This window comes from Mastacembelus armatus, unplaced genomic scaffold (assembly GCF_900324485.2).
Source record: "Mastacembelus armatus unplaced genomic scaffold, fMasArm1.2, whole genome shotgun sequence".
NCBI classification, from domain to species: Eukaryota; Metazoa; Chordata; class Actinopteri; order Synbranchiformes; family Mastacembelidae; genus Mastacembelus; species Mastacembelus armatus.
Window position 1 is genome coordinate 855,974 of NW_022872853.1, and position 26,543 is coordinate 882,516.

At 47.1% G+C, this 26,543-nt stretch overlaps 3 protein-coding genes across 5 annotated transcripts in view; 1 reads left to right on the forward strand and 2 right to left on the reverse strand.

Moving 5' to 3' along the window:
• gje1a (gap junction protein epsilon 1a) overlaps positions 1–8,073 on the reverse strand; it is a 57,694-nt gene extending 49,621 nt beyond the window's left edge. For both annotated transcript variants that reach the window (XM_026308228.1, XM_026308225.1), the window contains exon 1: positions 7,848–8,073. The gene's annotated coding sequence lies outside the window, so the exon portion shown is untranslated. The remainder of the gene's footprint in view (positions 1–7,847) is intronic.
• A 586-nt stretch (positions 8,074–8,659) lies between these two features.
• On the forward strand, positions 8,660–14,756 carry txlnba (taxilin beta a). Of its 2 annotated transcripts, none has more exons than XM_026308289.1 (11): positions 8,660–8,805; positions 10,286–10,499; positions 10,580–10,652; positions 10,826–10,911; positions 11,004–11,174; positions 11,258–11,452; positions 11,722–11,841; positions 12,206–12,280; positions 12,912–13,004; positions 13,112–13,207; positions 13,349–14,756. In XM_026308289.1, the coding sequence occupies exons 2-11, from the start codon at positions 10,296–10,298 to the stop codon at positions 14,465–14,467; spliced, it is 2,232 nt and encodes a 743-aa protein (XP_026164074.1). In that variant the 5' UTR covers positions 8,660–8,805; positions 10,286–10,295; the 3' UTR covers positions 14,468–14,756. The 2 variants fall into 2 exon arrangements, with proteins under 2 accessions (XP_026164074.1, XP_026164073.1); XM_026308288.1 differs by lacking the exon at positions 12,206–12,280 and adding an exon at positions 12,327–12,401.
• Positions 14,757–20,136: 5,380 nt separating this feature from the next.
• slc35d3 (solute carrier family 35 member D3) lies at positions 20,137–25,856 on the reverse strand. The gene is made up of 4 exons (XM_026308235.1): positions 25,172–25,856; positions 23,437–23,647; positions 22,141–22,298; positions 20,137–22,031 (listed from the first exon to the last, which is right to left on the reverse strand). Exons 1-4 carry the CDS (start codon positions 25,394–25,396, stop codon positions 21,303–21,305), a joined length of 1,323 nt encoding a protein of 440 aa, XP_026164020.1. The 5' UTR covers positions 25,397–25,856; the 3' UTR covers positions 20,137–21,302.
• Positions 25,857–26,543: the final 687 nt, after the last annotated feature.

The window sequence follows — 26,543 nt, forward strand, 5'->3', positions numbered from 1 at the left end:
CTTAAATAAACACCTTTTTATTCCAGGTCAGCTCAGAAAATCCAGGTCAGCTCAGAAAATCTCTCTGGATGCCACTCACCCGAGCCACCACCTCTTCCAGCTCTCACCCTCTGGCCGACACTTCAGAGCTCCAAACATCAGGACATCAGGACGTCAGGACAGCCCGGCACAAAGGAAGCTCCTTCCCTCGGGCCATCCAACTCTTAAACCCTTAAACTCATAGCTCCCCTCCATTCCCCTCTACTACCTGCACTATGACGCTGGAACCTGTTTGCTCTTTGCACACTGAATTAGTTCTCCTTACATTCTGTTTTTAGGTTGCACCTTTTGTAAACACACTGGACTCTTGTTTGGTCATAAAGTTATCTGTAATCACACACTGGGCAATAAAGCTGATTCTGATTCTGACTCCGATTCCGATTCTGATTCTGATTCTGATTCCAATCTGTTCTAAATGCTCCACAGGCCTGAGCAGACCTTCAGTCAGACATGGAACAAACACAAACAAACAAAACTAAAGTTTGCATTAAAATAACAAAACAACAGGAAATTATTTGACAGAAGAAGAATTCAGCAGCCAGTGTATTAATTAAAATATCAAAGATCAGCAGGATGCAACAGTCTGAACGAAGTTATTCTACAGCTGAGAGAAAACAACTACAACACAAACTCAGGTTAGTTCATTTGAGTGAATCTGAATCTGTTATTTACATTATTTACACATGGTGCTAATTTAATGTCCCATAGATTAGCTGACTGTAAGGAAGAGGAAATCCTGAATAATGCACAGCCTGATGCCCACAGTCAAACTTTTCATTTCCCAGGAAAATCCTGTTTCAAACAGAATTCATGAAAAAGATATTTCCCAGCCTTGGACTGGAAACTGGCCCATCAGACGAGTTTCATGCAGAATGTTAAACCTGTTCATGTGACTGAGCCTCAATTTAACGCTAATTTTCTCTGATACACACTAATGATCCGTTTATTCTGCACCTCAGGGTCATCGGAGACGATGACAATGGAGCAACGTGTCTGCGGCTCTGGTCTGCAGCCCGGAGCTGCTGTCTGGGCCTCTGGCTCCTGTTTACTCCTGATCTTTGAAGTCAACACTCATTCATTTTTAAACCGCTGCCTCAACACCAGCCTTCAGCTGCAGGGTTTCCTCAGAGTGAAGCGCTGATGTGAAAGGAGCAGAGAAGTCCAGACTGATGATTCAGATTTAGGAATTTTCATCAAAATAAATCCTCAAATCCAGCAGCAGACGTGGCGTCTCATTTCTCTCAGATTGACTTGACTTGGTTTTTCCCACAGCAATCCCAGAAAACCAAAATCAGTAAAGACACAGAGGTCCTGCCACAGTCACAGTCGTCATGTAGGAGGCTTCATTGGTGTCAGCCTCTCTGCTCTGTTCATAACTCGTAACCATCACATGCTCTTGTTTGGTTTTGTTATGTCCTGGTCACTGCTGATCATCTCTGATCTGTAACTTTCTCTAACTAGGTTAAGAAGAAAAAGCAGAACTGAGACCAGAAAAATGGTCTGGTTGCAGAGAGAGGCCCGGTGCTCATGACTCCTCTGTAGGTGTTTATGATGACGAGGCCAAGGTCAGACATCCAGAGCCCCAGACTGAGGCTGATGATTCACAACAGCAGCAACAACAACAAACAGGCTGCTGGCCAGCAGGTCGAGCTGGAAAGACGAGTGATGAGGAGAAAGCTGGTGATTATTGCAGGTGGAACAACATGACCGAGGACAGAGAGAAGAATGAGCCTGAAAGGTGCAGCGATTTAATGGCTCCCACTCCGGCACTGACATAATGGCCTGAAGGAGTTTTTACTCCTTTCAGTCCAAACCCTCCAGGCCACCAACAAGCCCGCCCTGCACCAACCTCCAGCACAAATAGAAAAACTACAGCTGCAGAAATACAGAAAAGTATTTTTCCTACATGTTCCTGCTGCAGTCAGTAAAAATGAACAGAGAGACGGAGATTAAAGGAAAAATCCACCCAAAGAAAGAGCAACAACCAGGGTTAACGTGGCTTTGGCTTCTTCACATTAGCCACCTAGCATGGTCCTGATTGGACCTTTGGACTGAATGGATCTGATGTGGATTTGGGAGGAAGTGGAGCTTTGGGTCACATTAGCAGGAACCAGAGCGTCTACTGGGCTGACACATTTAGTCCTTAGTCAGCTAATGCTAGCTTTGGACTGGACACTTTGACCCAACCAGGCACCTGTAGTTCACGTCATAGCTTCAGGAAACAGGAAGGGATGGGAGGGGCAAAGAGCGGGGAGGAGGGGCTTATGTTAGTTTGGACTCATTAGAGCCTCTACAGCAGTGGTTCTCAAGGCCCACTGCTAATTACCTGGATCAGGTATGTTCAGCCAATCAGAAGCGAGAAGGGCAGGGACAGTTGGAAAACAAGCAGGGCCGTGTTCCTTGAGGACCAGGGTTGGAAACCAGTGCTTTTAGGGTCTGATTCCGATCAAAGTTTTCTTTCCCTGTGATGTTTTAATGTACCAGCACAATCATCCTTAATCTGCAGCTTCTGGGCTCTCCAGACGTATGAGTCTTCCTCTCCAGCCATCATCCCCCATTCTATTTAAATAAGCCTCCTGCTTGCCTCCATCTTTTATTCATGCAGCAGATCGTGCAGGCGACCTGAACCCTGTCAGCTGGCCTGCTGCCATCGACCTCCAGCAGAAATGTTCTTATTAAGAGAAAGTTTGACAGGAGAACTTGGAGAGCACAAACATTTGACAGCACTGGGAAGATGGAGGGAGAGGGGGGAACGGAAAAGGTGGCAGAGACCAGCGAGGACAGGTTTGCAGCATATTTGAAAACTGAGTGACAGAAAACTGAGACCATCACTGACAAAATGTGAAATCATTAGACCAAACCTCACTGACAGGCAGACCTGGCAACCCAGAATGTCACGACCGTGCTCATTTTGTTTTGACGAGTTCTTATTTCTTTCTTAAACTGTCACAACTGTGAGCAGCATGACAGATAAAGACAACGTGAAGCTTTAATGAAGTAATTTCACATCCCTTCAAAAAAAAAATGACCCTGGGCACTTTCACATTCTTGTTTCCATTTCAGCCTCTCAGAGCTGCCAGCGGGGCTTCAGGGCTTCACCCCCAACATTAAAACCTGCCTCTTCTATCCCACATGACAAAAAGGCCTGATAGCAGCGGGAGCTTCTGACGGCTGAACACATTCAACCCACGGACAGTGACGAGTGACGACAACGAGACAGGAGGTTGGAAGAAAATGTATCGGGGGCCGAGGTTTGTCTGGATTACCAGTCGGACCTGGCCGAGTGACTGCGATTGGGTTTAATTAAAAAGCTGCATCTGCCTGTCGGGCTGGATGATTTTGGCTTCTTGTTCTATTGTTTATGCCAAATCTGAAAACCTGGACACGATGGAATACGCACTGAGCACTCACGGTTTTTAAAAATCCTCCAGTCTGCACCTGCAGCGGGACACCGGTGGCCTTTCTACACCCTGATTAGCTGGTGAGTGCAGTTTCCCTCAAAGTCAGACAACAGACTGAATACAGATCAGCAGCAGAGCACAGAGCTACTTCTCTTAATTAACTTTAAAAAGAACTTTGGTCTGACCTGAGCTTCAACTTGGACGTCCATTAGAATTTCTAATTCTTAGCTCTGTGTTTACATTCAGTCCAGAATCAAAGCTGCGTGTTTTTGGTGACTCTACCTGAGAACCACCTGTCACCACCACCATCAGCTTCCTTTTAACGCCAACCCAGTGTGTAAACAGGAAACGGTTTAAAGCGTCATTCAACCCAAAGGGCCGGAGCAGTGCACCGTGGGTCGGTGAAGCCCTGGTCCCTGAGACGTCCTTAAACAACAAGTCACTTTAGTTAATGTCAGAATATATTTAAATACACCTGAGGTCGTGCAGTCAGCTAACATCATCAGATCAAACCGTGTCCAGGGTGTCCCCCTGCCCTTTACCCACAGGGAGCTGGGAGAGGCTCCAGCAGATCCCCGTGACCCTAATTATGACTCAGCAGGTAAAGATGATGGACGGAGGCCGAGTCTGCTCTGATGTTTATCCTGTGTGGAGAGAGGCACCGTAGAAATCTGGTCAGTATCTGAAGGTTTTTTGAAATCAGGCTCAGGAGGAACCTTATCGGATGTGGACAGGACAACACCATGTTACCTGTTTCTGGCAGTTTTATCCAATTAAAGTCAAGACTAGAACACAAAGCGTGTCTGAGTGCTCCTGTGCTGCTCCAGTGGAGCTGACCAGCTTTACATATCCTGATTTTCCCTTTGGGGATTAATAAAGTTTATTGCACATGGACTGAATGAGCAGCTAAACCAATGACACAGCTCTGAATCTGTACTCAACCATCCCCTCATTATTGGCTTTCTGCCACTAATTTCAAAGCACACCCCTTCAGATGACTAACCAAAGTGCAACCCAGTCTGACGTGGGCCGGTTTAGTGCAGGGCAGCAGCCCACAGGCCCGGGAACAGCTCCCAGTTTCTTTAAGCCTTCAGCTTAGTGGAGAAAATGAACCCGTGGTGACGGACAGAGAAAGAGGCTGCTGAGACAGGGAAGAGGAAACTCATCCCCCTCACAGACACACGACGCCCTCGACACAAAGCCTGCGTTAAAAGGTGAGCTTCTCTGTGATTCAGCACGAGACAAACGGGTTTCAGGCTGATCCCTTTTCCAGCTGGTTTCTACCTAAGCCTGATTTAATAAACGCAACCGAGGACGAGATGTTAGCCGGCCCTCCTTCGGCGTCTACCTCTGTGAATCACACTGAACTGTCCAATTATAACGTGCCTCAGGTGCTGCCTCATTTGCATATAAATAGGTAAACAAAGATGTTCAGAGGATACTTCCAGGGTGAGGTAAGACAGACGGGGATCCATTTCCATGCGCATACAGATGAGTCTCTCACCGTCAAACTGATTCAAAGGAAACCCAACTCGTTCACTGATAGTTCAGACTCTCGTGGGCCCAATCTGGACTAAAATGGACCACAAACCATCACGACAACAAAAAGTAGCTGCTGTTAGGACTGTCGCTACCACCAGCCTGCAAGATCAGACGTAGCACAAACAGACTGATTAGGGGTGAAATGAAACAGGACAGCAGGAAGATTATGGCTCAGTCTTTGTTACTGTACTTTCCTTCGTGTCCGTGTGCACGTCACAGACCTGCAGCAGCTACAGGCCAAATGAGCTCAGTGTATAAAACTGAAATATTTGGGAACAGTCAGTGCACAGAAGGTCAATTGCCACCGAGTCCCGTCGCTGTGTGGGAAGATGTGAATAATTAATGAAGCCGTCCGAGCTGTGCAGGCTCTGCTAAGAACTTTGCCGGATTCTGGAGACTTGACTTTAAGGACTAATGATTCGGTCTGAGCAGATGGAGACACTCCCGTACTGCTGTGTCACTCTGCTTCCTTTTTCATTATCATGCTGCCATGAGGATTTGTCTCCACTGCCGTTTGTGAGCCCGACACTGACTCCTGGGTGGATCCCTGGGGTGCCGACCTGTGAGTACCAGCACCAACCAAGGACTCGGTGGCTCCAGCTGCAACTGCTGCACTGGCAAAACTCAAATTGTGGAAATTTTAATGTTTCAATTTAAATCCGAATGTTGGTTTCTCCTTTTGGGCAAAAACTAAAAAGGTGCGACATCGTGAAAGATGGAAAACCAGTCAGAAAACCAGTCAGACCAAAAACTGCAATACAGCCACAGTTAAAGAGGATATTGATCTGATCTATGCAGCCAATATCTGTACTCAGCCAAAGACTGTTTATGAGACAAGATACACCACTCGAATTGATTCCAGGAATTCCAACAGAGTGATATATCTTCACCCCAGTAGATCACATGTCGATGTAAGTCACACTCCCCCAGTTACACCTTTAATCAATCAATCAATTTGAATCAATCACTTCAAATGATATAATAAGATAAACAAGACGTGTGAGAATTAGAAGGCTACAGCTGTTATTTCTGTCTGAAACATAATAAACCAGCAAACTACAATAAACTGTACAGAATAAGAGTCAGAACATAGCTGGTAATTCTGGCAGACCAGGATCTGGGCCAACAGAAACCAGTTCTGGTCAGAACTCTGAACACATTTTTAGATTTGGTCTGATTGAACGTCATTATCTCTGAGCTCCACTGCAAACAAAAGTTTTCTTTCATATCAGAGTAATTCAGTGAGCAAACAACACCTGATAATATCTCATTCTGCTCATTTTAAATGCAGCCAAGAACACGAGTAGTGTTTGATTATCAGTCTCGGTTTGATGGCCAGAGGACAGAACGCCGCATCATGCCCAGTGTATTAAATACTTTCTTTTCAGCAGAGAGGTGAGAAGAGTATCTGGGCCTCAGACCGTCTGCAGACAGAGAAGACTTCAGTGGACACAACAAATCCTGCTTTTCGACCATAATGGGGGAGGATCTGTTCACTGAAGTGGAACAAACAAAGAACAGAGGTTAGGGAGTGGAGACGTGCACGGGGGGGGGGGGCTGCATCATTTTATAAACTCAGTAATTCATATAATCCTGCTTTTCTACATGATGACGAGCTTTTCATTCACATCTTTCCTCAAGGACTGTTTCCCCTCTCAGTATGTTTACAACAAGCTGCACACACACACACACACACACACACACACACACACACACACACACACACACACACACACACACACACACACACACAAATGATCTTATTTGTCTCTGGGAGAATAAGTGAGATGGACAAATAGGTAAGTGAGACATTTAGGGACCAAATAGAAAGAGGGAAAAACAAGATTAGACTCTGAAACACATTGAAAGTGACTGTGCGACAGAAACGAGGGGAAACCCATTAAAGGGAAACTAACACAAGAATGAAAGAACAGATGATGAATGGATGGACCAACAGACTGATAGAGAAAGAGCAGTGAAGTGAACATTACAGTCCTGTATCAGGGGAGACTCAGAGAGAAAAGAGGGAAATGGAGGAAAGATGCAGACAAAAGAAAGTAGGAGCAGAAGAAAAATAAAACAGGAGAGGAAAAAGGAAAAGGGGAAAATAATTGAGGTCCAGAAAGAAAGAAACCAGAATAAGAGGTGTGTGTGTGTGTGTGTGTGTGTGTGTGTGTGTGTGTGTGACGGCTCACTGCTGCCACCAGCTGCTCAGCAACAGGAAACTGACAAGAAGCTGCAGTAATGCACTGACAGCGCCATCAGGTGGAAGAATGAAGGACGTGACAGCAACAGGTCCAGGTGTTTGGGCTCAGACTCCTCAGTCCAGTCGTCAGGAGGACTCTGTGAGTCGGGCTGTATTTTTAGAAAAGTGCTGTCAGCCTCGAACGAACAGTCCTGGTGTGTGGGCCCCTCAGGGGAAAGCAGAGGGACGACACTGTTTCCTGTTAGAGTCCAGCTCATCAGGAACAGAATCTACAGCAAATACAGCCCGAACAGGATCCACTGAGACTCAGTCCCTCAACTAAGTCGCTGCTCCCTGCAAGGAGCCATAAGAACCAGTCAAACAGGAACATACAGTTTCCTTCCTCCCAGGACCCACTGGGCCCACTGGGTCCACACCGCAGGATCCCCATCAGCTGCAGACAGAAACACACGGGGTGCAGTTTGCAGACTCACACCCAGCAGCGGAAACGCGCAGTGATCAGGCCTCCGGTCTCCATCAGCATCAGACCTCAGGCCGCACATGCCAAGGGACCCGCTCCCAGTGCACAACCACAGACTTTCATTAACACACAGCCGCGTTAAAACTGGAGCGCGCCGCCGGAATTAACGAGCAGGACGTGAAAGCAGCATTTCTCTTACCTCCCAGCGCGAGGTCCAGGTGTGTCAGGGAGTCCGGTCTCCAATCTGCTCTAAGAGGTCCAGGTGTGTCAGGGAATCTGGTCTCCAATCTGCTCTAAGACCGGCTGCGGTTTTAGTCCTGCTTTGTTTTTCGTCCTCTTCTTCCCACGTCTTTGGAAACTTGTCCCCGTGTTGGTCTTCTAACCCAGTGTCCTCCACCTGTCTCATCTGCCCACCTGGCCCCCTCAGGCAGTGACCCGGAAGTGCACAGCGCACACAGACTTGTCAGAGGTCAGCCCCGCCTCCTCCCGGAGTCCAGACTTTTAATTGGTCAGAAAGTGACAGTGACTTCTCCAGAAACCCGAACACACCGTGAGAAAAATATCTAAATGTAATTGGACGGACCTGCAGTGAGACGAGTGGTTAGCCAGGTAACCATGGTAACCAGGTAGCTCACCATGGCAACAGATGGTTAACCTGGTTCTGAACAGGTTACCTTAAGAGGATCATGGTTCCTACAGGTGATAAACAATAGAGAACATAAGACATTAATTTAAATATGATATTTTATTGAAGTTATTACAGGAAATAAAACAACATAAACATAATAAATGACTGTCTGTCATTACTGAGACACACATTTATACATGTATTTTATTCTCTACATGGATTATAATAAAGGTTCTACCCATCCAGTGCTTGTACCAGTCCAGGTTCCTCTAACGGACCAGTCTGACCAGTATAATGCAGCTAATAACATGTTTCTCAGAGTGTTTTTCAGTTCGCCCAATAATCAGTGTCAGAGTAAACTCACACATGTGACCCTGAGCTGTGAGTGTGAGCGGAGCCTCCTGGGTTATTTTGGGGATCAGCTGTTGCTGGACCCTCCTCCTCCTCTTCCTCCTCCTCCTCCTCTTCTTCCTCCTTCTCTTCCTCCTCCTTCTGTCTCTTCTTCACCTCCTTCACTCCACCGGTCCTGGTAAGACCAGTTCTTCTTACTCCTCCTCCTAATCACTTATTTCAGAAAAAGTCCTTGTGTCTGTGTGTGTGTGTGTGTGTGTGTGTGTGTGTGTGTGTGTGTCGACCAAATGCCTTGGTGGAAAATAACCTTGTGTTCCTGCCTGCTGCCTTCAGGGGCCGTGGGACACTAACACACTCGTGTTTGCTGTGTGATTAACGTCTAACACCGACAAAGGCCTGAGAGAGGGCTGCACGTTTAGTGGATTATATTTGATCTGAACTTTAAATGTGAGGCTGCAGTGTGTTAAGAGACTAAATGTTCAACACGCTGAGAGAAAAATAAATATATATAACATTCATATAAATATGAATCTGATAAAAACAGCTGAAGTCTCTACAGCCTCTACAATGTCAGCCTGCCATGTTCATCAGAATGACTAGACACAGTGGTCCATACTTGGTGGCTGCTCCACTGTGGGCAAAATAGGAATCTGTGTGTGTGTGTTGGAGGGGCAGCTAATTTTAACTCACCAGATACAATGACAGAGGCAGCTGTCATGTTGCGACAGAGCAGTGAGAATAAACAGCACCTGGATATATTCTATAGTATATACACACACACACACACACACAAACACACGCACGCACGCACGCACACACACACACACACACACACACACACACACACACACACACACACACCCACACACACACAGCTAAAAGTCCTTTTGTTAATATTCTCTGAGCTGCATCACAAACAGGGATAAAAAGTAAAGTCTGATCCAGGATCACTTCGGTAAATGTGGTGCAGGAGAAGAAAAAGTCCAGGAGCAGCTGTTGCTCCACAGGACTCATGTGCTCCCAGTTAAACCTGCTGTCACAGACCAGTTTGACTCATGGCTTTATCTCAGATGTATTTATAAGTGATGGCACAGAATTAGTTCACTGGTTAAATACAGATGTTGATCACATGGTTCATTTCACTGAAGAGGATCAAGTCAGAGCTGGGGTGGATAAGGCTGAGCAGCAGTTCATCTGAGTCAGGCTGCTGGGTCTTAGTCCATGAAACACTCCTAAACCAGGGTCCAGCACAGAAACTGGATTTAAGACTAAGTCAAAGGTGAACTGAGCCCAGTGATTAAAGATTTAAAGACACAAAAGAAAAGACTGTTTTAGTTTTTGATGTTATTCTGGTTTTTTAATCCAAATGTAGTTTTTTCTTTGCCTGTGCATGAAATATGCATTAAAGTAAATGAAGCCGCCTTTCTGTACAGGAAGTGGCATAAAGTTCTCAGGTCTAAAGGAATCCAAAGAATCCACAGACCCAAACAGAATCCTGGCAGCAGACAGGCCGGATCATTAACAGTTAGAACCATAATCAAAATCCACTTTGTGACCAGCTGAATGTGAAACTCTCTTTGATTCCAAACTTCTTCCAAACTTTGAAAATTCTTTCTGAGCCGACAGCAAAGACTAAATGTTCCCTCTGTCCCTCCCAGAACACTGAGCATGGAGACGTCGGCGAAGGTGTTGGTGCCCCCCCAACCTGATATGGCGTCCTCCTCCTCGGACACTGAGAACACTGAGCCAGAGGCGGCTGCTGCTGCTTGCGCTTCCTCCTCCGACTTCTTTGACCCCATGGAGGAGTTCAGCAGACGGCTGGAGGACATCGTCGGCACCTACGGCTCTGCAGCCGACGTCCTGGACACACAGGTGGGACGGGGACCGTTATTACAGTTCATCTGATGACATGGGGGAACCTCCATGCAAACAAAGTTCTGTTTGTTCTTCAGGACGCAGCGGAGGCCGCGCTGGAAATCACCACTGAGGAGGCAAAAGAGGATGTCAAGGTTGCCATGGAGACAGGTGAGGCAGCATGATGCTGTAAGAGTGATGCCATCAGGAGGAAGTTACGGTCATGTGACTGATTATTATTTAATAACAGCCTTAATTAGAGAACAAGCACAAGAAATCTATGCAGATTTCCCAAATCTTGTCTAAGCTTCACATTCAGTTGTCCTGTTTCCTCCTCACCACAGAGGTCGCCCTCGTCACACAGAGTCTGAACCACCTCCCGACCCCTGAGGAGAAACTGGAGGAGCTGGTCAGGAAATATGCTGAACTGGTGAGACTGACTTCTTTGCAATTCATGCAGTAATTGTCAATAACTGCTCCAGCACAGCAAAGTCACCGTTCCCACCCCCCACGTGTTTGCAGGCGGCCCTGCGACACTGCGATGAGAAGAAGCTGTGCGTCCTGCAGCGCAGGGTGTCGGTGCTGCTGGAGGACAGACGGCGGCTGCAGGCCGAGCGATGCAGCAGCGACGCGGCTCGCAGCAAACTGGAGGCTCTGTGCATAGAGCTGCAGGGACACTACAGCACGCTCAGGGTACGTAGGCGCCACATCGTCCTGACACTGTAAAACAAAGATGAAGCTCCAGCTGAACCGCTGCTGCTCCCCCCCCCCTGCAGGGCGAGACCCTTCAGCGCCGCAGGGAGGACGAGGAGAAGAGGCACGAGATCACCAGCCACTTCCAGATGATGCTGACAGAAATCCAGGCTCAGATCGAGCAGCACAGCGCCAGAAACGACAAGCTGTGCCGCGAGAACGCCAACCTGACCGACAAACTGGAGAGCCTGATGAGCCAGTGCGAGCTGAGGGAGGAGGTAAGAGGCAGGTCAAAGGTCAAGCTGCTGATGCAACATGAGACAAGAACAACTGAGCAGCTTCTCAGCAGAAGAAGAACAATAAAAACTTTATAAAAGAATCCAAATGAAAGTAAAAAAATATGTTGTCTTGTCTTATTAATGAACATATTACCTACAAACATTTGAAACAATCTGTGTCAGTGCTTTGGATTCATCTAAATGGGATTTATGTGCTGCTTGATACAGAACCTGACTGGTTTTATTTGTGGGTCCTCTCGTCTCTGCAGAGTCTGGAGAAGATCAACCGGCACCGCGACCTGCAGCACAAACTGACTGAGGCCAAACTGCAGCAGGCCACCGCCCTGCTGGCCGAGGCCGAGGACAAACACAAGAGAGAGAAGGAATATGTGAGTACCAACCGGCCGACGCGTCCACCAAAACCAGACTGGTCAGACGCTGCTGCAGCTGCAGGTGTGAGGGCGCAATGAGAAAACACACACACAAGAGATGAACGTTGGTCTGAGTGCAGACTGAAGACGGTTCAGTGTGTAACATCAACACTTTACTTTGTGATGCAGGACTATAATGTACAGTGTTTCTGCCTCAACATTTGATATGTCCTGTACTGATTATCATCTTTAAGGCAACTAAGGATCAATGACTGTTAATATCTGTCTTTATTGCTATTTGACTGTACAGTGTTTCATGTTTAGTTCACTGCAGTGAGAATTAGAGCCATTATTTTGATGTGTATTGTCTCTGTCACTGTAGTTGCTTAGGGAGGCTATTGACAAAACAAAGAAATGCTTCGCTATGAAGGAGCAGGAGCTGGCCATGAAGAAGAAGGTAAAGCACCGTGTGTAACGTGTCTCCGTCTGTTCTCTCTAACCAGTTACTGGTTCAGGCTGCTGAGTGGAAACTGCAGGCTCAGACACTCAGAGAGCAGGGGACTGTGATGCAGGCACAGGTGAATATTTACCGCTGAGCACACCTGCTCCTTTCTGCTCTACTCAAGCTGACATGGAGATGTATGTGGAGCTGTAGAGGAGCTCTCACGGCCTTGTCTGGACTGCCAGGATTAGACTGCTGACAGGGGGGGGGGGCACCGTCGTCACAACTGACTCAATCTAAACCAGGACAGAAGTATCTTTGCTAGAAGACTCAGTGTTTTGAACCTCCTGAGAGCTGAGCTTTGATTTTGAGCTATCAGGGATCAGTAAGAGCTGATCAGTGATCAATAAATCTGTTAAAGCATAAAGCTGAACATCAGCTCCTGCAGAGTGTACAGCTCAGGATTAACGGCTGTGAAAATGTCTAACTCATCAGTTTTAAAGAAGAGTCTCACACACACACACACACACACACACACACGGTCCTGTTCTATGTTAACATTCAAAGCCAGTATTAACACTCACACATTTGCTGCTTGTCGTTCAGTTTGTGTCTCTGATGTGAATCTTCCGCTGTCCGTCCTCAGCTGACCCTCTACGGCCAAAAGTTTGACGAGTTTCAGGCGACGCTGGCCAAAAGTAACGAGATCTACGTTCGCTTCAAAGAGGAGATGGAACAGGTCGGTGGTGATTCATGAGGAATGACTGGTGAGCCTCATAAAGGACTGAATGGATGGTGATGAACTGGTTTATGTCTGAAGACTGTTTTTCCCTCCTCGTGTGTCAGATGTCAGACAAGATGAAGAAACTGGAGAGAGAGTCCAACGTGTGGAAGACGAGGTTTGAGAACTGCAACAAGGCTCTGACTGACATGATCGAAGAGGTTTGTTGATGAGGTTTCTTTACGCACATACGCAGCTTGGATGAGCTGCTTTTGTACTAAACCCAACTTTGTCTGAACTGTAGACACAACTGAAGACAAACCTTTAAACTGATCTTTACTCATTCTCTGCTCCTGCTCCAGAGAACGGAGAAAGGCAAAGAGTTCGACCTGTTCGTCCTGAAGATTCAGAAGCTGGAGAAGCTGTGTCGCGTCCTGCAGGACGAGAGGAAAATCCTCTACGACAAGATCAAAGAAGTCCGCCTTGCTAATTTGGGCCTCCCGTCAAAGGTCCTCGGCAGCTCTAACCACGAGAACGACCCAGACAAGCCTGCTCTCCTGACCCCTGTCGAGATCCAAGAGCTCCAGGAGGAGGACCTGGTCCTGACAGAGGACATGACTCGTCTGAGGGAGGAGCAGGCCAAGCTGCAGGAGTTTGCTGCCTCCCTGCTGGCATCACCCATCGACAACGATGAAGATGACTGTGATATAGACCTCGAGGAAGATATAGTGGCTTCTGCATTTGTCCACTTCAAAACCAAAACTCAGGTCAAAGAGGAGCCTGTTTCAGTCCCTGAGCAGGTGGTAAAAGCAGATGCTGCAGAACTGGACCTCAAAAAGCCAGACAAAGCTGAGGAGGCTCAAAAACCAGATCCAAGACAAGCAGCTGAAAAGGCTCAGGTCCAAGTTGAGATCGAAGACGAGCAACAAGTCAAACCAGGAGAGGAGATCCAGCTGCAGCAGGAACCAACACCAGAGGCTGAAGTTAAGGTCGATCCACCAACAGACCCAAGACCAGCAGCTGAAAAGGCTCAGGTCCAAGTTGAGGTCAAAGATGAGCAACAAGTCAAACCAGCTGAGGAGATCCAGCTGCAGCAGGAACCAACACCAGAGGCCGAAGTTAAGGTCGATCCACCAACAGACCCAAGACCAGCAGCTGAAAAGGCTCAGGTCCAAGTTGAGGTCAAAGACGAGCAACAAGTCAAACCAGCTGAGGAGATCCAGCTGCAGCAGGAACCAACACCAGAGGCTGATGAAGTACCAACAGACCCAAGACCAGTAGCAGCAGAGGCTGCGATCCTGGAGGACACCGGTGAGGCCGAACCAGTGTCCAACGAGAAAGTCCAGCAGCAGCAGGCTGAACCTCTGCAGGCGTCAGCAGAAATACCCAGCGAGTCAAAGGCAGCTCCGCCTAAAGCCGCTGCCTCGTCCACGAAGCAGGTGCCCAAGAAAAAGAAGAAGCGCAGCAAGAACGTCAGCTAAACTTCAGCTGTGCAGAAGGCGTGTGTGTGTTTGTAGGAATAGTGAGTGTGTGTTTGCGTCTGCACCTTTTGTAAAGTTTAGAAACTTCAGTTTGTCCCGACTGGTGTTGTCTGGAGAGTGTTTGCTACCAGACGAGGACAGACAAAAGCTCCGACTGTATTTCACAGTTTGAATCCCCACAGGAACAGTAATAACTTTGACACTGGTTCTGTCTATGCCAGTGAAGTTGCAGTGTTGATTTTAAGTATAATACAAAACTTCCAATAAATGTCTTTATTGGACAGCTTGTCATTGCCCTGTGCCTATTGGACTTTATTGTGTCTTTGCTATTTGACATGTTGCATCACATTTAATCTGAATATTTTGAATATCACACGTTGCGTCTCCCTGAGGCCCTGACTGAGGCTGAGTTAGGGTTCTCCAAAGACACTGTGCATATGAACGTTCCTGCAGGTCGACACAGTTAAACTGTGGGTGTCTGAGGCTTTTTACTCCAAACGGCTAATTATTGCAGAAACATCACACAAACCTGCAGCTGGGCCAGAAACAAAAATAACAGAGTGTGTAACACCACCCACCACCATGTGTGGTGCAAACACTGACAGATAAATGTCTGATGCTGCAGGAAAACACTTTCCACACTAGATGGAGCTGTTTTCCTCCGCAGGTGTTGGTGGGGACGTTATATTGCAGTTCCACCCCACAGCCACTAGATGGAGGCAGAGTGCTTCCTGTGGTCACAGTTTTGGAAACAGACATGAGGCAAATGAGAAACTTGTAAACAGAGAGTTTGATATCACAAAGTATTTGGCACCTGAAGCTCACACCAACATCAGCTTCAGGGTTAAATCACCAACAGTGTGTCGGTGTCAGCCTGTTGCTCACCTGCTGGTACCTGGAATTAGAGGTAACATCAGCCTGCAGCCTCACGGCATTTAACCAACAGCATCCAAACAGGAAGACGGATTTTAAAGCTGCAGAAAGTCTTTATTGTGTGAAACGTGGGAAATAAACAGAATGAAACATCTTGTTGTGCTTTGCATCATAAACAGGCAGTGACTTAGTTTGTGTAAACGTCAAACCACAAAGTGCAGCATTGACCTTTGAAACAGCAGCTGACAAAGTAAACTCACGTCCAGGTCTGACGTCCTGCAAACAAAGAAAATAAACTGTGTGACTTTAAACACTGACTCATAAAAATAAGAAGAAGAAGAACTTTATTCAAAAACAAAAACATGGTAGAGCTGCTGGTACTGTTCCACTGAGCGGTTGAGGAATAATAGAAAACATGTAATAATAATAATAATAGTATTAACAGGAAGAAGCTTATTATTCCATTGGTAAACAGCTTGAATGTTCTTCCACAGCTGCTGGTATAACTTTTACTTTAGGAGCAAAGATTCTGGTCTGATCCAAGGGACTTCTAATGGTTGTGGAAAATCCTAATTTCTTATCAGTAAATGAACACGGGCCCAGAATCGAAGAGCAGAGTTTGAAGTTGAGGAGGTTCCAGTTTTTCCCCACCAGTGAAAAGGCTTTGAGAGGTGGAGATAAGCACCAACGGAGGCAGGAGGACAGAGATACAAGAGGAGGCTTTGATTTGAGCAGAACTGAAGAGCTTCGACCTTGTGACAGAAGATAAGAGCTGATTTAATGAGTCTGTGTGAAGCAGCTGGTTTTTGTTAGACATTAGTTAGTTCATAATCTCATCCTTCAGTAAAGCTCATCCACTGCACTTTAACATCACACACATGCTTTGGAAAAGGGGCCCGTTGTTTTGAGGGTTTTAGCCTTAAACCCTGAAACTGCAGGTGGAGAACAGAAACGAGTGGACAGGTCTCTCATGTGGGACACCAGTCCTCATCTAAAGTCCAACACCGATGTGCTGATAAGGCCTGGCTCCCCGGTCGGTGCTTCTCCATCTAAGGGCCGTGTCCTAAGTGCTGACACACACATGAAAGTGCACAACGGTGGGAACATTTTCCATTTGCAGTGGAACAAATTCAAATACAAGCTGATTATTAACTACTGATAATAAATACATGTATTATCTCTGTTTTACTGACAAACTGAAATAAGTCTCACTCACCTTCTTCCCTCCATGTTTCTTCACTTTCTCCTGAGCTTCCTACCGTCTCTGTTTGGCTTCTTCCTCACCTGGTTCTGGTGAGAACCGTGTTGGAACCAACAGTGGGCGCTAAAGGAACCGCACGTCTGCGCCGGTCAAAGATGTTAGTGACAAACAGCTGCGGATGATGATCTTACACACCTGAAGCACAGGTGAGCTCATCCACACGCCCACACCGGAGGCGTTCAGGGACCGTCGAGCATGTAGGTACAAAGGGAAACTCTTCCACTTCTGAGGATTTGTTCATGTTGACATTGATTAGAAAACAATTATTGATAATTAATATTGAGGGGGGTGTATTTGATTAAACTGGATACTCAAAGTTAGTTTCAGTCAAACTCTCAACTTCTTCCCTGACAGAGGTCACCAACCTGGTCCTGGACAGGGCTAGTTGGAAAACAAGATCTCAGACCTTTATTCCATTGGTATTTCTAACTGAAGGGAAGCTACGATATGATGATATGACAACATGCATCATGAGCTTGTGCATGACTGTGGGTTATTTCTCTCTGACTGCTGCTTCTGTTTGTTTTGTATTTGCTGCTGTCTGAGACAAATCTACCCCAGGCCTTAAACAACCTTTGAAAAACCCAAATCTTCCCAAATCTTCCCAAACCTTCCCCCTTTGTGAGGACCAGAAGACATTCGTAAGGGAACTAAAACGACTCCTCCTGCAGTCGACAAACAGGTTGTCCGTTTAAATGCTTTGACAACGTCACCACCACCTGCTTAAAACTCATGTTGAAGCTCCGTCACATTTTAGGAGAAGCAGCAAATGAAGGTTGAAACGGCTGAAACAGCTGAAGCTGCATCTTCTTTCCAGGACTTTGTTATCCTCTCACTTCTCATCCCCCCTCAGCCTGAGCCCTGCACCCTGACCTTACTCACTGAGGCACTAGACCCGAGTCCTGCATCCACAGCACTTTTACATAAACTATTCAGTGATTTACTTTAAAGCCATGAATCTAAAAAGATAAACTGTGAATTTCACCAACATGCTGCAGCTCCAAAACTCTTGTTTTGTCCTTTCTCTTCTTTCTCTGTGTTTTTGATATTTTGCTTCGTGGCTCTTTCTGTCGTCTTAATAACAACGAGATGCTGTTATGTTCTTCTGCTCTGCGTCACTGCAGGAGCTTAAAAACCCTACGAGCCACTTCCCATTAATTTCACAATTATTCAAGTTGAGCCCAGCGAACATTTTTCCTGCTGCAGCGTGAAGCTCGAGTCTGTTTCGTGATGGGGAGTTTAGCTCCCAGCAGTTCGTCCTCTAAACAACAACACGCAGCCTCTCAGCAGTGAAGTCACATGAAAAACCCAAAACTCAGATGGGCAACAACCACCTCATTCAACACAGGCTTCAAAGGTGCTCGAACAGCTTGGCTTTCATTAGAAATCATTCTGGACTGGAAGCCATTTAGCTGAAGTGACCCCTCCATTTCTATAAACTGGTTACAGGAGCAGCGAGCCAAAAAACTAATCTGCTGATGAACAAAACAGAGGCAAAGTAAACTGAGAGCCAGATCCTGGTCAGTTTGACTGGAGATAGAAGTCTGTAGGTGTCACACGTGTCCTCCTCCTCTTTACTTCCACCTGGGTCTTCTCATTCTCATTCAAACTCCTCTTCATTTTCATACAAGGTGTCGATTGTCAGTGGGTCCATTCACTTTGAGCCAACCTGAGCCCCCCACACAGTTTCCTCCTTATCCCTCAGCACCGGACTAACCCACAGACCTGGACCAGCTGAACAAGTCCCAAATATCTGCTGCCTCCTGACCAACACTCATGCTGTTGTCTTGTTCATCAGTGTTTTTGGTGAACAGACTGAACCTCGACAGTTCACACCTGCTGAGTGTTTCTCCGTGTGCGACTCTCTAACTCGTCTGTTTGAGCGGAGCTGCCGATTCACTAAAATATCTCTGGATAATGCTCAGCCAGAGAATATTGACGTGCACGCTAAACGTGCACTCACTGGGCCTGCAGGAGATAATGGTGCTCCACAGTCTGCACAGGCTCAGTTGTTTTATTTGCAGCTGGACTGTAGATGAGTCTATAAACTAATTATTATCTTCTATCTAACAAGTGTCACAGCTTCTTAAAGCACTTTGGGCTTTTATCCTTTGGCAGAAATCCTAAAACATTTTCCCACAGGTTTGATTTTTAAATATTTGTAGTGTTATTTTCATTTATCATAATCCATCACTGCTCAGAGTGAAGCAGCGATGGGTCATACATCCAACACACACACACACACAGACACAATGACCCACATCAAAAACACAACAGTCTCATAGAGCCTCCGGTGTAAATCTTCACATCTGTATTTGAAACATCGTCATCCACTGAAACCACCCAACAAGACACATCCCATCAAAAACAACACGATTTTCAATTTCCTCTGCACCGAACATGCAAACTGAAGAGCAGATGGTCCTTTGACGTCACCAGACAGACGTTGTTTCCTGTCAGGAGCAACAGGCACTAAGGTCACATGCAAAGAAAAAAAACACCATCACACAAACAAACAACACAACCTGGGAGTTACGGTTTTCTATGCTCCCTCTCCTAGTTGGTGAAAACACCCTGGGGAACCATTTATAGGGAGCACGCCGTATATAAGTGAATAACCTGCAGAACAATCCCAGTTTAATAAAATCGATACTGGGCTGATCGTGCTCGTCTGTGTGAGTCAAACTGGCTCTGACAAAATAACTGCAACATCCTGCGTCTCCGTCTGTGTTTCTGTCATTGTTGGAGCAGCTGATGAGACTAAATAAGGTGCAGGTTAAAGTCATAGTGTCACTTTTTGGCAGGAAGGACTTGTTTACGTCTAAAGTGAATTCTGGGAAGAATCTTAACTTGGATTAAAATAAGTCTAATTGTTAATGTTTCCATTTTAGAAACGCTCACAGGTCCAGGTCTGAGTGTTTGCTCTCTGAGCTCGTTGTGGACTGGTGGTCCGACTGGTCTATGGAAACATTCAACCTCCTGACCACAGCTACAGTTCACAGCTGAACAAGGCAAAACCAGGTTGGACGCCAGTTAACCACAGACTGGACTCAGAATGAAGCAGTTATAATGAAAACCCATTAACCTGAAATGCACCGATGCCAACGCTCCATTTTCTCCATTCCCCCTGTGGTCAGTCTGTTTGTGTTGGTGCACGTGGACTCCGCTTTAGATTATTTAAGGGAGGAGTGTGCACGTTACACAGAATGAACGCAGGACAATGGATTCTTGCTGACTGTGAGAAAACTGAAGAGAGATTTAAGGTCAGCTGCCTTGTAGGAAACATCCCGGCTGCTTCAGCAGGTTCTTGGAAAACATTTCAACACATTCATGCAAAAGTCTTAAGGCAGAAACAAAAGCAGTTCAAATATCACAAATCAGTAGTTTATGATGTGGTGCCCACTGACCCAAAACACACAATCATGCGTTCACAGCTGTGCACATCTGTTTAAAAGGATCCACCATCAAGCCCACAGCCTCTCTCTGCAGCCTGGGGGGGCATCACATCCTGCACCACAAATGAAGTTTGGGCACTGTGAGAAGAAAATTCAATATCAATCGATATCAGGAGCCTGAAGCCTTTTCTCTGTGAAAGACACGATATTTGCAGAGGACAGCAGACTAATGTTCTCTGCTTGGAGTCAGATACAGAAAAAGAAGATGCTGCTGCAGAGTCAGATCGGATCAGGTGCTGCACGAAACCACAGCCTGGTCCCATCACACCACCGGTTTACAACCCGGTGTGGTTTTCATCTGGTAGCTTGACAGCTCAGGGCTCAGCCGGGACACTTGGAGGAAAGTTGAGGAAGGTTTCAGTTTTCCTTCGTGAACTTTCTCCTCGTGCACAATGTAATAAACCTGAAGGTGAGCCAGTCAGCTGCAGCTTTAATAACACAGATAAAGCTGATAGACCAGTGTGATCATTATTAGGCCTAGTTTAAAGTGTCTGCATGACGTCGCAGCCCACACAGACTTGACTCCCCCCGGATAATGTCAGTGATTCTGCTCACCGGCCCACACGTGTCCCTTACAGAGGACTTTATTAGGAACCACCTCAGGGCGGTGCAGGTCTGCTATGGTTCTTGAATGAACTGGTGAATTACTGATCCAGCTAACTGGCTCCCTGACGAACATGTGATCTCACTGGTTTAAGACAAAAAGACACTGAAGGCCAAAGTAAAACCTCGTTCACACTTTCCCCCAAACATGTTTCTGTGTGTGACCTGCAGAGTTAAACCTTCAACTCAAGTCCAGACTCAAACAAACACGACTCCAGATCAGTTGAACGTTATTTTCATCATTTCACACCTGAGAACCAGAACCAGAACAAGAATCTGATCAGTTCTCATGAACAGAGACCTGCAGGTGTTTGGTTGGATGTGACTCAGTCTGTGATGCAGCTGGGGACACAAACTAAACCAGGCCCCGCAGCACCGGGTCCGACCGGGTCCCAGCTGCTCTCCACACAGCTCAAGATCCAGAATTTATCAGTGACAGGCAGCTTCTCCCAAACCTCCTCATCATAAACACACAAATGGCTGTTTGCTTCCTGCTTTAACAAAACTGAGGGCAACAGCAGCAAACACGACCAGCCTGTCCAGCTCTTCTTCTCTGGTTTCATTAGCACATTCAAGTCTTTTTGTCCATGTCCTCTAATTCTGTCCCATTGTCCTTTAGTCTGTCCAGGTCTCCGTCCAGCCCCTATGGACTCTGCTGCTCCATGTTCTTAATCAGAGGGTCTTTCTTCAAAAACTGCAGATGTCTCATGGAGCGCCAAACCCCGACGTAGCTGTCGCTGAGCGAATGACCAGACGTGGCGTTCTCCCTGTGCAGGTGCTCCCGTTGCATCTCCAGCGCCTCTTTTTCCGTCATGACATGAGAACTTACGCCTGTTTCTCCGTCTCCTTGTCCTCCATCTGTCGTGCACAGCTGTCCGTTAGCCAGACCTGCAGGTGGCGCCTCTTCCTTCCTGTCACCGCTCAGCACTTCCTCTGTGTCTGGATTTCCTGGATTACTTCCGGCGCCGTTCGGCGGGGGCTTCTCTTGGTAAGGCTCCCCAGACGGTCCGTCCTTTCCCGCTTCCTCCAGGTCCTCATACAAGCTCTTCTTCTTCGTCTCAAAAAACTTGACCACACAGTAGGTGATGGAGCCAACGGTGTTCACCACCACGCCGCCGATGAACAGCCCAGTCGGCGCCACGTCGGTGAAGGCCAGCATGCCGACTGTGATGGTGGCGATGCTCTTGACCACGCCCACGAAGCTGGTGGTGACGGCGGAGTTGATGTAGGTGCAGTGCAGCGTGGTGAAGTTCATGGCGCAGCCGATGAAGATGCAGAGGATGAAGATGACGGTGATGTGGGGGTCCTTCCAGCCCTCGTACGACCACATGTTGATGGCGTCCATGGAGATGACGGAGCACACCAGCAGCACCTGAGTGAAGGACGAAGGAGTTTGGTGACAAGAGCAGAAACAAAACTAAAGGACAAGAAGAGCTGAAGCAGACAGAACAGAACACGCCACGACGCAGGCCGGTCCTTACCGGTGAGGCCATGATGGCGATGGCGTACTGCGCAGTCAGCGGCCCGTACTCATTGTCCAGACTGGTTTTCTGGATCACGACCAGGTAGGAGGCGTGGATGATCACCGCCAACACCCCAGTGACGTAACCGAAGGGGTCACCGGTGAGGTCACCGGCACCTGGAGTCAAGATTCAAATCACGGTGACTAAACAGACGTTTCTACTGTTTCCCTGGTGTTTTATTACCTCAGACATGGGGTTCTGTTTTATTTGTCGACTCTGATCCATTTGGACCTTTGACCCTGACAAACCCCGTCAACGTGGCACTGCATTTATACCTGCGGACCACTTAACGTTTAATAAGAAGAAGAAGAAGCAGTTGGATAGATCAGCCTTTAAACGAGGGGGGAGGAGAGAATAATGAAAAGGAACAGAGGAAGGAAGAACGTGGGAGTTTGGATTTGGGAAAGACGAGGAATCAGGAGCGACGGAGTATTAACCCTGAGTCTGCATGTAGGTGGGAAACTAATATTTAGACAGAGGGATGAAAAATATCTGTGGCAGAGTAAAGTCAAAGAACATTTAACGTTTACCTGTTCAACCTCTCATTGGTTCAGATGATGTTTTTGGAACTGGTCAGTCTGGACTCAGTATTTAAAGTGACCAAACATTAAGGAGTCACGGTCAGTAATTGTTTTTGTTTGTTTGTTTTCTTTCTCCTTAGGATCTAGACAGACTGGACTTTATCTATATGAGACAGTTCTCTCTCTTTGTTGTTGTGGTTTTGCTTCAGTTTTGTTAAATAGAACTTTAAAGTCATACATCATCTTCTTTTTTCATCAAGATAAACTGAGAGTGTGAGTTTCAGTTTGGGGACCGACCCCCAACACAGGGACGAAACACCAGTCCCTTAAAACCAAATATTGACTCGACATCATCATGTGTCTTGATTCATCCGTAAAAGAAGATTATGAATCTGCCCATTAAACTGATATTCTGCACATTTCACACCTCAGGGTTCAAACCCTGAGATCCCAGGATCATTAACATAATGAAGATGAACATTCACTGCTGGGAAAGACAAAGTATTTTTTAAACGGAGAAATGAAACTATGAAGAAAAGTGAGACGTTTGTGTAAAAATGAAAATAGTGTTGGGTCAGTCTGTGTCATTTAGTCAAAGGTATGAAAGTGAGAACAGGCAGGAGAAGAAATGACAGAAGATCTTTGAGCTCAGGCCAATGAGTTTGAGAAAGGGAGGGAGAAGAGTATGTGTGTGTGTGTGTGTGTGTGTGTGTGTGTGTGTGTGTGTGTTTACCAGCCAGTGCAGCTCCAGCGGTGGTGATGAGCACGGCGGTCAAGACGCCGATGGAGGGCACGCCGTTCCTCAGCACGCACACGCCGATGCCGAGCGTGAAGAGCGGCAGGCAGCGTTTGAAGACGACGTACATGGGCAGGCTGAGGCCCCGCAGGGACCAGAGCGTCAGCGTGGACTGCAGCGTGGACAGGACACACACCGCGGCAAACTCCTGCACACGCACACACACACACACACACACACACCAAAGGTCACCCTAAACGTACCAAGTCCACCAGCCAAAACCAGACCTGGACTCAGAGGCTTCATCAGCACCACCACATATGTGATGAGTCTCATTAGTCACTACAGCACAGGTGTCAAACTCCAGTCTTGTCCTGATCTGGCTGCTCCTGGTTACCTGGGTCAGGTGTGTTCAGCCAGTCTGGAGCTGCCAAGGGAGCTGGAAAACAACCAGGACCGGACTGGAGTTTGACACCTCTGGTCCTGGTGTCTGAAAAGGAATTCAGTCGAGCCACTTTTCTCTCAGGTTTTAGTAAATAAAGATTTGAGACATAGTTTGTGAAACGTGCACAGTGACTGCTTTTACTTTGGATGCTCCGAGTACATTTGGATGATGGTACTTTTGGACTGCAGGACTTTATACCGAGGTGTTTCTGCTGTTACTGCAGTGGAGGAGCTGAGGGTTTGTTCCCCCAGTGATGAAAATAATAGACATGAAATGCAGCTGATGTTACTGCAGGTTTGCACAGACGCTTCCACCACCAGGGGCAGCACTGAGCACAGATCTCCTGGTCCAATAACCGTAAGATCCATATTTTATTAGCAGAAGTCCAAATATTTGATCTACTTACATAAAACGCATTAATTTTAGGGCTGCAGAGCAAAGTCTGACTCTTCTTCCCAGACACTTACAAGAGCATTGGTGTTTACTGATCTCTGACCTGAGCCCTGAAGGTTTAGAGCATTTGTTCTGGATCTGGATCCTATTTGCGCAGGTTTCGGCACCATGTTAGTTAATTTAGGACTCAACACGATGCCCTGGAATATTCCACCCACCCTGATATTACTTCAGTCAGATTACAATATCCCCATTACCCTCAGTACCAAAACCAGTCCCTGGAGGCTGCAGGGAGAGGAGCTGCTGTCTGCAGGAAACGAAATCACATTTCTGTTTGATCATTTCAGTCCCAGTCTGAAAACACCAAAAACTCTTGAATCCAGCAGCAGATTTTCCTGCAGATCCAGATAATTGTTTTTTTTTTGTTTGGCTGTGGCTTTTTTGATCAACAGTCCTGCCAATAATGTCAGTGACCTGTGTCAGTCAGTCAGCAGCTCTGTCAGTCGGTCAGTCATTAAGAGGAGCAGGCAGTTTAACCAGGGGGTGTGAGGGGGGTCTACATGAGACAGCTGGAGTCTCCTGTGTGAGCCTCAGATGTTTTTGCAGCCTCAGGTTAAAAAAACGACTTTAAGACTTAAACTAGCAGCTTTTTTATTATTATTCACAAAACTGAAACTAGATTTATGGATTTAAAGCTAATGAACTGAAACGATCTTTAAAACGGGATTTTAGTTTTGTCACGCAGACGCTAAATAAAGAAACTGATCACAGTATTAATATTTCTTCCAATGTCATGGTGGGTCTGGAACTGCTCCCCCTGCACCCACGAGAAGTGTCGGGATCCCGCTTTGGGAATCACCACAACTCCCCGCTGCTGCCGCGGTCCGCGCTTACCTTGGACAGATGCACGCTGAACGGGGGGACCTTGACCTTCCCGAGCCGCCTGAGGGTCTCCAGAGTGAGCACTGCGGTGCTGCTGGTCAGGAACTGGATGAGCGTCAGGAAGGTGAAGTGATAATTAGTGATGAGGAACTTCAGCAGGATGTTCAGAGAGCCGGAGAAAACACCGTGCGCAACGGCCACGGAAATCCCCAACAACCGGGTCCTGAACACATCCATGGCGGCTCACTGGTCGCTCAGCACAAAGTCAGACGCGAGGGATAAAGAGCGCGGGACTGGTACCGGAGAGTCCCGGTTTGCAGACGGGATCGTCGCGGGGAGGTTTTGGTTTTTACGCACAGACGCGACGCACTGCTGCGGTACGGAGGAACCGGGGGGACGCGAGACTGACAGAGTCCTGTGTGTGTGTGTGAACCCCCGTTAGCACCGTCAGTGAAGGGGAACCAGTCTGCAGTCAGGAGTCACTACAGAATCAAAGCAGATCTGAAGGTGGAGACAGACGGAGCGGTTCTGCTGACTCTCCGGTTATTTTAGCTCAAATCAGGGTTCAGTTCGTCTGTGCTGCTTTTTTCAGCCGCATAGACTAAAAACTTTTACTCATCACCGACCGACTGCACTTCAGAGACTTTTTTCTCTAAGTCTCTGTTTGCAGCAGAAAAGAAAATCCGTCCTGAACCCATGAGAGGGAGGACAAGGAAGAGGCGCAGTGGAAGCAGATGCAGGAGGTGAACGGTGGAGGGACCGTCCTCTCATTGCGCTGCCGCAGCGTCTCCTGGCTCTGTACTGGAGGGGGTGGAGACCGGGGGAGGGGGGGCTTTATTTACACCACGGGGCGGTCCAGTCGGTCCAGTGACAGTGAGTCCAAACACCAGATCACATCATGTTTCAACCTTCCATATCACCTGCTACATCAGATTAACTGTTGTCTCTGGGCCGGGGGTCCTGAAGTCCAGCTGCTCTGCTTGTTTTCCAACTATCCCACTGCTGATTACCTGATACAGGTGTGTTAGCCAATCAGACGCTGGAAGACGAGGACGGCAGCGGCCTCCAGCACCGTGTTCGCCACCCTTCCTCTAACTTTGGGTTTGTGCTCTCTGCCAACTCCCCTCAGTGTCTGTGCTACGTCTGTTCCCTCCTCAGTGTCAGTGTCAGTGATGTTCACACTAATGACCCTAAATCTCCAAACCACAAACATCTCAAATGTTAATGATATTACAGGAAATATCAAAAACTGAAAACGTCACTGGGAGAAAACACATTTCAGCTCTTACACTTTCATACAGTCCATGATCAGATGCAAAGGTTCCTGAGCTCAGGAATAAAATGTTGATATTTTCCAGAGAAGTTTAAGTTCAATTTCTGATGT